At 33.3% G+C, this 12675-nt stretch overlaps 1 protein-coding gene across 2 annotated transcripts in view; it reads right to left on the bottom strand.

Annotated features, from left to right (window-relative positions):
* Positions 1 to 5688: 5688 nt before the first annotated feature.
* The window catches only part of LOC101887670 (ras-related protein Ral-a), a 49161-nt gene continuing 42174 nt past the window's right edge, over positions 5689 to 12675 (bottom strand). The window contains exons 5-6 of one of the 2 annotated variants that reach the window (XM_005180250.4): positions 9742 to 9865; positions 5689 to 7255 (exon numbers count right to left, since the gene is read on the bottom strand). In XM_005180250.4, the coding sequence (XP_005180307.1) occupies positions 9749 to 9865 (117 nt within the window). In that variant the 3' untranslated portion in view covers positions 5689 to 7255; positions 9742 to 9748. The remainder of the gene's footprint in view (positions 7256 to 9741; positions 9866 to 12675) is intronic. The other variant, XM_005180252.4, reaches the window with a different exon arrangement.

Raw genomic sequence — 12675 nt, 5'->3', positions numbered from 1 at the left:
TTAAAGCAAGCCACCTTGTTTTACTCTAGCCCAACAGTTTCTGATACTCTGTGTCGGTGGAATCACAGAACTCTTTCAGAACATCTACCCGAATGCTGTAGATGTAGAAGAATAAATAAATTTTCACAATGATGCATTCGAAGTCAACAGGGAGACAATCTGCGGCTGTTTTGATAGCATTATGAATTATAGGGCTCCACACCCAATCCCAATGAGCTGCCTTCCGACGGATAAGTTCAATTTCGCGTAAACATTATTTATCCCTTTTCTATTCTTTCCTCCGAAATCGCAGTTTGTATTGTCTGCACAAAATGCCACAATTTTCTTATTCAAATCATTGCAAGATAATACTTCTTTCAAATAATCCACAATTATATCAGATGATTCGCCTGGCTGCTTTTGAAACTCTAAAATCCTGACTCTCACGCCTTCGTATGGTACAAAATAGCGAACTAAAACAGGGAATAATTTTATTGAGCCGTGATTGGAAGCATCGGTTAATAAAGATATGCAGTGGGCTTCGTGAAGGTGTTCTTTCAATTCGTCCATCGCCATAGGTGACAGCACATTTACAACTATAGCTTGTGATTTTGTGCGGGCACATCTAAATTTTTGCTCAAAACATGTTTGTATTAGATTTGAAGCACAGTCATTCGAACGAAAACTGTGGTTTTCTTGCACTGTGTGGTACGCCCACGCACCCTCCGCTGCAGCTATATCCAAGTCTTTGGAAGTCGCCAAATTTGTTCTTTTAAAAAAAGAAAGCATTGACGAGCTTGAAGCGGCAGCTTGATCAGAAAGCTTGTGTTTTTCCGATTTTAAATGCTTCTCAATATCACTGGCACCACCATGTCCAACACTAAAATCAGTACGACATTTTTCACACGTAACGTCTGATTCACCACTTCTTTGTTTTATAAATGGATACTTTTTTTGCAAAGAAATGTTAAAAGTAAACTTGCGTTTAGGCATTATTGTAATGTTACAATCACTAACATTGAAAATAAATTGTTTGACTTTGCTCGCCTTCTCCGACTCCGCGATGAAAAGATACCAGAACAATTTAGAGCGTCTATGCTTAGGGTACTGACAGAGTGACAGAAACTTTTTCTGTTTTTATAAGCATTTTTAATTTGGTGATTTCCCTTGTTATGCTGGAGTTAATGTCAACGCCGTCGACGACGCCGAAAAAGTTGAAACAGATTGAACTTTTTCGGCGTCGAATTTCTTACGGCGTTAAGATTAACTGCTCTCATAAAACTTCATACGATTCAATTTTTTTGACATTTGACGCCGTCGACCACGTCGACATTAACTCCAGCATTAGCATTACAAAATCTTTCGAGTTAATTTTAATGTTAATGTTGCTTGAAAAAAACTATGCAAATAAATTATATGTTCACGGGGAAAAAATAACTCATGTATTTTTCATCAATATCAATATCCAGTATTTTCGAAAGCGGGATATTTTTGCTCTCGCTGGGGACAGCGGGACAGATAACCTCAAAGCGGGACTGTCCCGCCCAAAGCGGGACGTATGGTCACGTTAAGTATATATGTTCCTTCACTTTTGCTAGTGTTGAGAAAAAAATTCATGTAAAATTTGTAACATTAGCTCAGAGATAACAACTTAACAGTAAAAAAAGTAACGGAAAATGTGAATAACGGAAACGTGAAAACTACACTTCAGTCCGTCGAAATGAATATATCTGCTAATCGAAAGCTGGTAATCATGATACAATTTTAGTAGACCAAATTTGTGTATCAAAGAGAACTAAAAGAAAAAAAACAGATTTGTGTTTATTGTCTTAATTTTATCTTGCCCTTCCTGCAAGAATTATTCTGAAACTTCTTTCTCAGTAGTTTTATTATCTTTGGCAAAAAAAACAGCAGAGAATTGATTTGTTAAAACCACAGGCTATAGTCGTGCGGAGACGACCATGTGATACCCTACAACACTACAATACATGGGAAAACCACCATACAGTTTTGCACAAATGTTACCTTTGGTTTTTGACCGGGGCATTTGCATCATATTTATCCCTCTCTATCGTGCTGATTGGTATTCAAAATCTCTATACAAAATTTATTTTTAATTGTGACCCGTAAAGCGACTGCAAAATCAGGAAAATTTTAGTTTGTTGGTCCATTTGAACCCCTAAATACAGGGTGAGATAAAAAAAAACTGCAAGTCAAACGCCATAATTTTTACATTTTTTTAAATTTTATTGAATGAAAGCAAAAAAATGTCGGAAATAGCATCAAATTTTAGAATAAGTTTAGATTTGTTTGAATTGGTCACCTTTAACACGAATTATGGCCTTTAAATGGCCAATGTGTCACACGCTGCCCGAATGTTGCTCTGCGGTATTTTGGTCCATTCCCGGCGAAGCGCTTGCTTGAGGTGATCGACACCTTGGTATTTTTTTGTCCCAACCTTGCATTCCAAAATATTCCAGACACAATGGTTCAACGGATTGGCATCCAGAGATTTTGGTGGCCATTGTGCGTTGGAAATGAAGCGAGGAACCTCATTTTGTAACCATTCTTGGGTGGCGCGTGCTGAGTTCTAGTGGAATGTCCAAGGTCTGCGGCAAAATTGTTTGCGTGCCCAAGGTTTTTTACACCCTCCAGAATATTTTCGCGATAATATTCGCCATTTATTCTGCTGCCACGGTCGATTAATACGAGCGGAAAGCGACCATCGGCTGTTATGGTGGCCCACACCATCACCATGACCGGCGCTTGAGTTCTGTGCAGCGAACAAAAACAAACGAAACGATTAATGTACCCCTCTTCCAAAGACACAAACTTTAAATTTTTGCTTTCAATCGTTTTGTACTCCAAACAAAACAACACCACAAACATTTCAATGCCAGAAGTACACAAACAATACGATTGCCTTAATGTACATCGGCTGTGAGTTCCCGAGCTGTATCGTTGGCGAACGAATCAACGGGAAACGTTTGCATTAAGAGTTGTTATTCTTAGTACTGTTTTTTTTTTTTGAATTTTTCAAATTGTATGATGGTAAAGTAAATGAATAAAAAGGAAAAGGATTGGTCCACAATTGCGACCTGTAGCGTGATTAAAATTTAACTTGGACGGACGAACATACATTTCTAGAACGACTCAGCTCGGCGAGATAGGAAGATCCATACATAGTTTCCTATTTCAGAAAACAATATTTGTAGGTGTTACATAATGTTTGGCCCCATCAAACTTATAAAACCCATAACACATAGTGTTGTAAGTTATAAAAAAAACAACGAGATTTGTGATTTCTCAAGATATAGGAGGTAAATAGCTTGCACAAAAATTGTCGGACAAGGAGTCTCATTCTCTCAGCAAAAGAACTGTCGAAATGTATTTTTCGAATCGCGAAATAATATAAAAATATATTCATTGAGAAAAAATAGAAAACAATTATATTTTTGTTTTTGTTTTTATTTTTATTAAATTCTTTTTGTTCACTAACATTGGTACAACGTTACATTTCAATTGCAGTGAATTTAGTTACAAACGAACTTGGCAGCATTTGCTACTTTTTTCTGCACAGCGCCATCTATCAGTATGACTATTAACAAAGCAGTTTATGCAAAGACATATAATATAATAAGATGGGACATTACATTGTTACTTTTCTTCAATAGATGGCGTTGGTAGTGGAAAAGTATGTTATGTCACGATATCGTGACATAGCATTATGTTATAGTTTAACAGAGCTGTCGCTTTTTAAGGGTTGTTGTTGATTTTATCGATTCAATGTACAAGGAAATGCTCTGGAATAGATTTTTCAGAGCATGTCTATCATACCTGATATTTTTTTTCGCGTATTTCCGCCATATTTCGGCGATATCGGAATAGCATATTTTTCTAAAATTTCCAATGCATTTCTGTTATGTCGCCTGCCATCTGTTATCTGATTGAAGAATTAAAGCCCATATGCATTTTGTCCAATCTTTATAGTTTTATGTCTTTGCCATATGCATAAACCAAAGACATAAAACTATAAAGATTGGACAAAATGCATATGGGCTTTAATTCTTCAATCAGATAACAGATGGCAGGCGACATAACAGAAATGCATTGGATCGGTGATTCGGCACAGTTGCCAGAACAAAAAATCACATAATTTCCATAAGCAATTATTAATCAAATATTACAAAATTTAAAAATCAATTTTTTCTTTTTTTGATTTTTTTAAATAGAACCACGATTATCGGCCAAGATGTCTATTAAAATTAAAATAATTATTTTTTAGTTTTCCTTTCCCGTATGTTCTGGCTAAGCTGCTTCTTCAACGCGGACTCCTTTTTTGATAAAAATATACGTTGATATTCAACATTGTGAAATACGGTTATGTGTTTTCATCCTTTCCAGACGAAACGGCTGAAACTAGAATTTTGAAATTTTACAAGAGAGTACGAAGAGTTCACTTCGTATTGGCCAAGCGGAATGATATGGAATTCTGAAATTTGGAATAAAAGTCACTGATGGAATGCAGGATTGATGTACCAAAGTCTTTTTGGAAGTTCGAAATTCAAGGTTACAGATTGTTCTGAAATGCTGCAAAACTTCGAATTTCGGAGAACGAATGGAACGAAATTTAAGGTTACGGAAAGTGCTACAAAACTTCGGATTTCGGAGAATGGATAGGCCTCACAACTTGATATTTGGTATGAGAGTCGAGAATGGAAAGTAAATTTGATGTATAAAGATGGTTTTGAAAATGTGTAATAAGTGCGCGAACTTTGCTTAATTTGGAACGTACTAAATGGTACTAATTTTGCATATATTACTAATTTTGAGTATTGGGTGAAATGATAGCTGAAATTTGGTAATGAGTGCAGTGTTGGTTTCTAAGGTTTCTTTTTACGAGCTTCGTGGGCATTCAAAACTTTAACCCGCTGTGGAGAAGGTAACAGAAGTAGTGTACCGATATAATAATTTGAAATTTGAAGACAATCCTATTCTTCACATTTTATAAGAGTTATTATTATTCCAAATGTTGATTCTTTGAAGAAAGGTAGTTGCTGGAGTCGGCCCATATTATCCATTTTCCCACCTGACCTTGCACCGAATCGAATGATCCTTTCTCTTCCTATGAATTAAATAATTTTCTTTGAAAATATTGACCTTTTGTGGAGGAGGTACACGAAGGAGTGGGCCGATGTTGCCCATCTCCGAACTCGATCTATGTAGACAATATTGTTGCTATGTACCAAGTTGGGACAAATCGGATACTCCCTCCGAAAGTTATCGTGCGCACCAACCCTCCAGCCAAACAGACGGACGGACCCTTGGTCGATTTCAAATGTCCTGAAACGGTAAAACCGTTATTACGATAAGGCACGTTTTGGTCATATCAAATGATATACCCCCTCTGTAGCTATATGGGTATACAAATGTGGAAGAGGGCGAACTTACTCACTCTATTTATGTTACTTTACAATGGAAACCTTCTTCTATTTATAGATCTATTTACCTAATGGGGTTTGCCTGCAGTTATGAAACCTTAACAATTATTGAAGAAGTTATGTCTCTAGAAAATGGTTTTTAGAAATTGTCAAATATGGACCACTGTCTTCACCTAGCGGAATATCTCCGGAATTTGTTGAGCTACGTTGATATATTTAACTCATTTATATTTATTCATTTTAGGATTCAAAAAAATGAAACCATATATTGTTTGGTTTTATTGTATATATCATTTTTTATTTTATAAATTATTTCAGCTTAGATATTTCGACAAAAAAATTTAAAATAAAAATTGTTTGCATTCATTGCCGTCGAAGGTGTGGTTTTATTATTATTATTATTTTTTTTTTTTTGGTTATTTAGATTGGTAATATCAGTTTAATAATAATATTTTTTTTTGATTTTTATTTTATTGTTTTAAGACTTAATGAAAACAAAGCTTATAAAATTTATATAAATAGGATTGATTACACAGTTGATTTTGTTTTTCTTTTTGTAAATATGCGTTTCATTTGCAACTTTGCAGGCTTCTAAAAAGAGTTATGCTCAAAAGAAAAAAAAATAGAAGAACAAAAAAAAACATATTTATTGCAATTCTTGTGGATAAATGTTTGTTATTATTTGTTGTTTTTTTTTTTTTTTTTTTTTGTATATTTGTATATATATATAAAAAAACTTAAACAAAAAATTTAAGAAAATTACATAAAATGTATTCATTTTATTTTGAAATAAAAATATTGTTTATTTTTAATACAAACAGAATTACTTTCATTCACATTTCCATGTTAAGGAGCACTACTAGAAAACGGAGGATGTTTGTCAAATACATACATATTGTACACATATACACATGCGAGCATGTGTGTTTGATTCATTGTTGGAATTATGAGTATGAAAGTGTAGTTGGTTGGTTGGTTGGTTGATTGTTGTACATGGTACATTTTACTTAAAAACAAATAAAATTACAAATACAAGGCAGAAATAATTATTAAAAATAAAATACTAGATTTAAAATAATTAATTTGCAAATTAAAACAAATTTATTGTTTTTTGTTCGGTTCACAGAGTGGGAATAAGAAGTATAGAAAAACATTTTGCATTACGAGTCTGTAGCTCAGTTTTCTGAAAATTTCCAGCTTTTTTTTGGGCTTTGAATCTCGTGACTTTGTCTCGGTTATGCAAAACAGTAGTGGCTCATAATTAAGGAAAACCGCTTATGTTTGCAGTCTTTTTAAAATCTTAACTCCAAGTTGTAGAAAACTGATTATTGTTAGATTTCTATAGAAACTGAAAATCAACCTTGGACCCCGAACCAAGTTATAAATTTGAAGGAACAGAATTGACAATTCGCTTGAAATGCTTTGACAGAAATTTATAAAGAATCTTAACGGGGGCACAAATAGAAAAATGTTTTAGTGTTTTTTTTTTTTTTTTTTGTTTTTCTCTTCTGAATGTATTTCCGTTTTAAATCTGTGTTTTTATTTTAATCAATAAATATGAATTATGTACGTATTTGTTTTAATATTTAATTTGCATTCATTGAATAGAAAAAAGTAAAACACAAAAAGAGATAAAAGTAACATAAAATCATATATTTATACGTATGTATGTATGTATATGTGGTTGTTGTATGTGTGTGTTTGTCGGTTGTTTTTTTTTTATTAAATTATTACAGCAATTGGCAGCAATGAGTTTTGGTTTCATTCGGCTTACGTTCCACGGTTTGTTGTTGTTTTTTACGTGTTGATATATCCCTGATAAGATCATAAAATACCTAAATATTTTGGATTGAAAAAAGAGAATACACAATTAATAGATGTACGAAAATTTATACTAATTTTGACTTTGTTAATAGAGTATTTACAAAGTTATTATGGCAATAAAGAGAAAATATATTTTGAATAGAATGTAGACAATCTAACCAACCAACAAAAAAAAACATGAAACCCAAAAAATAATGAGATGAGGAAAGAATAATAAAAATGATTGAAACACATTTTAGCAGTTTAAAAATTAACAATAACCAAAACACAAAAACAAATACAAAAGCATATTTACATATCAGCCCATTTATTACGCAAGCAAACTGTATATCCATAAGCTAAAAGCATTATTGGACTTAAATTTGCAAGAGTTAGTTAGATTTGTTTCAAAAGTTTATAATTTTTAGGGATTGTTTGGTATAAGTAGAAGTAGTATAGTAAAAAAAGGGGCTAGAGCAACTCAGCCGTAGGGGACTCTTTATAGACGCGTCAGACAGACTCTTTATAGACGCGTAGACTACATGGACGAATGGCCTTTCGTAGCCCAACTGAAGAGAATTTTTGCAAATGAGTTAAAGGGTGTCTTTACAACATAGATGATCAAAATAGTGAAAAATATATTCTTAAAAGAATTTTGAAATAACTTTCCATCATTGAATTGTAACTCACTTAATAATTGTTTTATAAAAACAATTGTTGTTTTATGTTTTACTCATGACATCTTATAGACCAGAGAATGGACGTTCTAATATAGACCAGCTCAAGACCGGTCTTATACAGACAAACTAGCTGAGAGCAATATTTATACATCAGCTCAAGGCCGGACCTTATATAGACTAACTAAAGTCCGGTCCTTATAGAAAATATCGAAGGTCGAAGGCGTAAAGACCAGCTCTGAAGGCCGGTTTGAAAAACCAACCAACCAAATTATTTATAAACCAAACAGCTGGGCCAGCAGCTGTCAAATGAAAAATATTATATTTTCATAGAACAAGAATCCAGCACCAGCTTTCTGAAAGTCGGTTTTTATAGGACCAACTGAAGACCGATCTTCATAGACCAACGGAGGGACATCCAGTTAGTTGAAAAACCGGTCTTCCAGCTGAGAAGACACGTAGAAGGTGTTATAGACATAGAAGACCTATAAAAGGTCTTCCAGCCATGGAGGACCTGCGAAAGGTCTTGTAGCCATAGAAGACTAGCAAAAGGTCCTCTAGCCTTAAAGGCTTAAAGGAATCTTAAAAGGTCCTTTAGGCATAGGAAACCAGTGAAAGGTTTTCCAAACATACAAGATCTGTGACCGTAGCAATTATGTAAAAGGTCCTGTAGCCTTAGAAGACCCTTAGAAGGTACTATAGCCATAGAAAACCTATAAAATTTCTTCCTGCCATGAAGGACCTGCGAATGTTCTTGTAGCCATAGAAGACCTTTAAAAAGTCTCCAATCCATAGAAGACTATTGCAAGACATTCCAACCATAGAAGACCTGTATCAAAGCTATTAAAGACGTGTGAAAGGTCCTCTGGCCTTAGAAGAACTATAATATGGTCTTCTAGCCATAGAAAACCTTTGAAAGGTCTTCCAGCCATAAAATACATGTAAAAGATATTTAAGCCATAGAGCACCTCTAAAAAGGAGTTCTAGCCATAGAAGACCTGTTAAAGGTCCTCTAGTCTTAGAAGACATATACAAAGTCCTCAATCCATCGAAACCCTGTAAAAGCTCTTCTTATAGCCTTAGGAGGCCTGTAAATAGTCTGCAAGCCATAGAAAATCTGTAAAAGGTCTAGCCATAGAAGACTGTAAAAGGCGTCCAAGTCATAGAAGACCTGTTAAAGCTATTGCAGCCCCAGATCTGTGATAAGTCCTCTAGTCTCAGAAGACCTGTAGAAGAAGACCAGCAAAAAGACACCTAGCTATAGAAGACCTGTGAAAGATTTTCCACTCAAGATTTTCCTTTAGCCTTAGAAAAAATGTAAAACTGTAGATTTATATGTACTGGATCTATGGTCGCCATATAAAAGATTTGTGAAAAAATTAAGATTTCCTCATAGGAAAATTTAAGATAATTTACAATTGGTGATAACATTTGTTTAACTTTTAATTAAAGCTATTTAATTTATAATTTGATAATGTTATTTTATTTAATTTTATTTAATCAAAAAAAGGTTTAAATATATTAATAATAGCCACCTCTACCCCAATATAGACCTTAAATTAGAAGCAGAAAAGTAAATAAACAAATAATTTTATAAAATAAGTGTTAATGGAGGTTAACAAATGATTATAAATGAGTTTGATGTAAATTAATAAATTTGGTATCTAATCAAAGCTACAAAACATGAATGAGTGATTATGTGTGCGACGTTATTGTTATAAATAAATAAATATGGAAAATAATAATATTAATACTTTTAGTATAAGATGAAAAAGAAAAATAAAAACAAAAACAAACCAAAAATAGTAAAAATAGTAACAATGTATTTATTTGATATGCACCTATTGCCTAAAGATGTGTACACTTCAATCTCCGTTTCTTGCATCTGTCTTTTGCTCGCCCGCTGGTCGCTTTCGAATCTTCAGTTTTACGTGATCTTATTTCGCGCATCAGATCGAAAAATACCTGTGGCGTTAAAGGGTATGATAAGATCCCCGGCACGGATAGACAGACAGAGTAACACAACAACAGATGGAACGGGCAAAATCGATCGACCGATCAATCGTGTTTTTTTTTGTATTTGGATTAAGCAAAAGAGAGAGACAAAGAAAATTTGTAATGCAGTGGTAAGTAGATTGATTGTTTGTTTATTTTAGAGCACGTTACGGAAGAGTAATAAAGGAGAGAGAGAGAGAGAAAAAGGATAGAAATTATATTATTTTAAATGGATAAAACATATTAAAGCAATTTATAGCTAAGAACTCTAAAATTCTTGGTATCTTAACAAGAATCTAAAATTGAAGAATCATTTTTTACTAGTTTTAGGGTGTAAACTAAATTTGCAGCAAATCATAAGTTAGAATGAACCAAAAAAAGTAAATCTAAAAAAATCTAAAAATTGTACAGAAACATAAAGGGTGGAACTTTTTGCTATTTTATTAAACAAAAAACCTTTTAATTAAATTCACCAACAATGCCCCAAATCGTGGGGAAATAAATCATGCAAAAAGAAGTTTTCATTCTGGGGCCTACTATGTGCTGGGTGGTGTGTGATTTTACTCTATGTTCATTTAAATATTATAAAAAATTTTCTAATTTTGACGAGTTTTTAATTTATACGAACGTAACGATTTCGGCTGTGTGTGTGTGTTCCTATAATTAGGATAAAAAGTATTATGTTTTTGGGTGTATTGTTTGTTGGAATTTAGTTTTTCTGAGTGTATTTTAAAAAGCAATTCATAACGTGAAATTCTTGCAACTGGCATTGTGTTTGTAAAATAAAAAATAAGAAAACTTATGAAATATAATCGCCAAGGCATGAAATTAACATAGAATATTTAACTTTACGATGACTAAAATATTCCGTCCTTATCGACAGAGAAGTTAGTAGAAATTCCGAACATTTTATTTATTAACTAAAGGGAGTATCAATCTATAGATCAAAGATTACCTCCTATTACAAGAACAGCTACACTGTGCAACACAATAAATAATTATGGGAATAACTCAGTTGATTATGAAAGAAGAACTAACAAGTAAAAAAGGAGTAAGTTCGGCCAGGCCGAACTTTGAATACCCTCCACCAATTTGGAAACCAATTTGGAAATTTTCAAAATAATAAAATCCATGCTGTTAAAATCTTGAAAATACCGAATATATTGGGGTCTATACGTGGGCCTGCATAGACAATTTTTGTCATAACCCATTACAATATTCAAAAATGGAACTTGAAAAAATCCGTTGAATAATGTAGCTCAAAACATCAAATCTGGTACCTCTGGTACTGAATATAGGGAGGTACCGTTATATCGGGCCTGTACGAAGACTTGGACGGCCATAGACAATTTTGCTGTGATAGACCATAGTTCCCATTACGAGCTCCAAATACGAAATTTTGAGCGTTATGATCGTTTTGGTTATTCAAAATTTTGACTCTTTGTGAGGGAGGTACCAGAAAAAATGTTGCGTTTTATGATATTTTTACACCAGATCTTGTGTTGCTATACATATTAGAATGTAGAATTTGTGGACCGAAATGTCTCGTTTTCACACTAGATCTTATGTTGGGTTAAAAAAGAGGTTATGCCAAATTTCAAAAGAATCGGATGCTCATTTCGCATTTTTGAACGTCTAGTTTATTCAAAATTTTGATCCAATGTGGAGGAGGTACCAGAATTAGTTGTCCGTTCTATCATATATTCATACCAGATCTATGTAGAGACTCTAATTTTACATTTTGTAAGAGTTCTCGTACAAAAAATAGCATTAACTAATTTAGAACGAAATCTAAATATCCTTTCTCTTTCTATGAGGAAAATGATTTTTTTTGACCTTTAGTGGAAGAGGTACCACAAGGAGTGGGCCGAGATTGCCCATCTCTGAACTCGATCTTAACAAAATCGCATACTCCCTTCGATAGTTTTTGCATGCACCACTCTCCCAAACAGACAGGTGGATGGGCCACACTAGATCGACTCCCAATGGCCTGAAATGGATTTGGCCCAAAAAGACTTGGGGTCTGCCAAATATTTTATTTACTTTCATAAACTACTGGATAGTAGTTTAATTTAACAAATTACCTGCTCTTTCAAAAAAAAATGAATTTTGCCGCACAGTGTTATCAATATAGATCCATGTTTTGGTATAGAGCTCATATATGCAGATACCTCCGATTTAAGTTACTTCGTTTCTCTTGGCTATATTTTTCAAAATACTTATTTAACATTATTAATTTATTATTACCCTAACTGATTATATTTCCAGACGTTGTTCCAATTTTTCTGTACGCGCATGTCATGCAGGTATGGTGTAATGTCCTTTCAAAAAATTAAAAAAAACTGGTTATGAATTCGAATACGGTAATGAGATAATGGACTATAGACCAGTGACAACACAATTGCAGTTTTATTTCGTTTCAGTGTAGTTCTTCACGAAAAGAATATTGCATTTCCAAATCAAGAAAGTGTAGGGGAGAATTTAATGCAACACAAAACAAATAAATGAAACTGAAAAAGGGGGTTCGAAATACACAACAAAAAATAAAGAGGTGTGTATGTGTTTGTTGGTACTGAAAAAAAAGAACAATCAAATGTGTTTCACTGGATAAGAGAGCAACATCAACAATAACAACAAACAACAATCTTTATATAATGATAAAAGCAACAACAACAACAATAAAAATAAAAAAACAATAAGAATGGCAACAAAACTCAAAAGAAAACAACAACAAATTTAGCTGCATTTAGGAAAAAATAAATAAAACTTAAAAGCAACAA

Source organism: Musca domestica, unplaced genomic scaffold (assembly GCF_030504385.1).
Source record: "Musca domestica strain aabys unplaced genomic scaffold, Musca_domestica.polishedcontigs.V.1.1 44, whole genome shotgun sequence".
Classification (NCBI taxonomy): domain Eukaryota; kingdom Metazoa; phylum Arthropoda; class Insecta; order Diptera; family Muscidae; genus Musca; species Musca domestica.
This window is presented reverse-complemented; position numbering and strand designations above follow the sequence as displayed.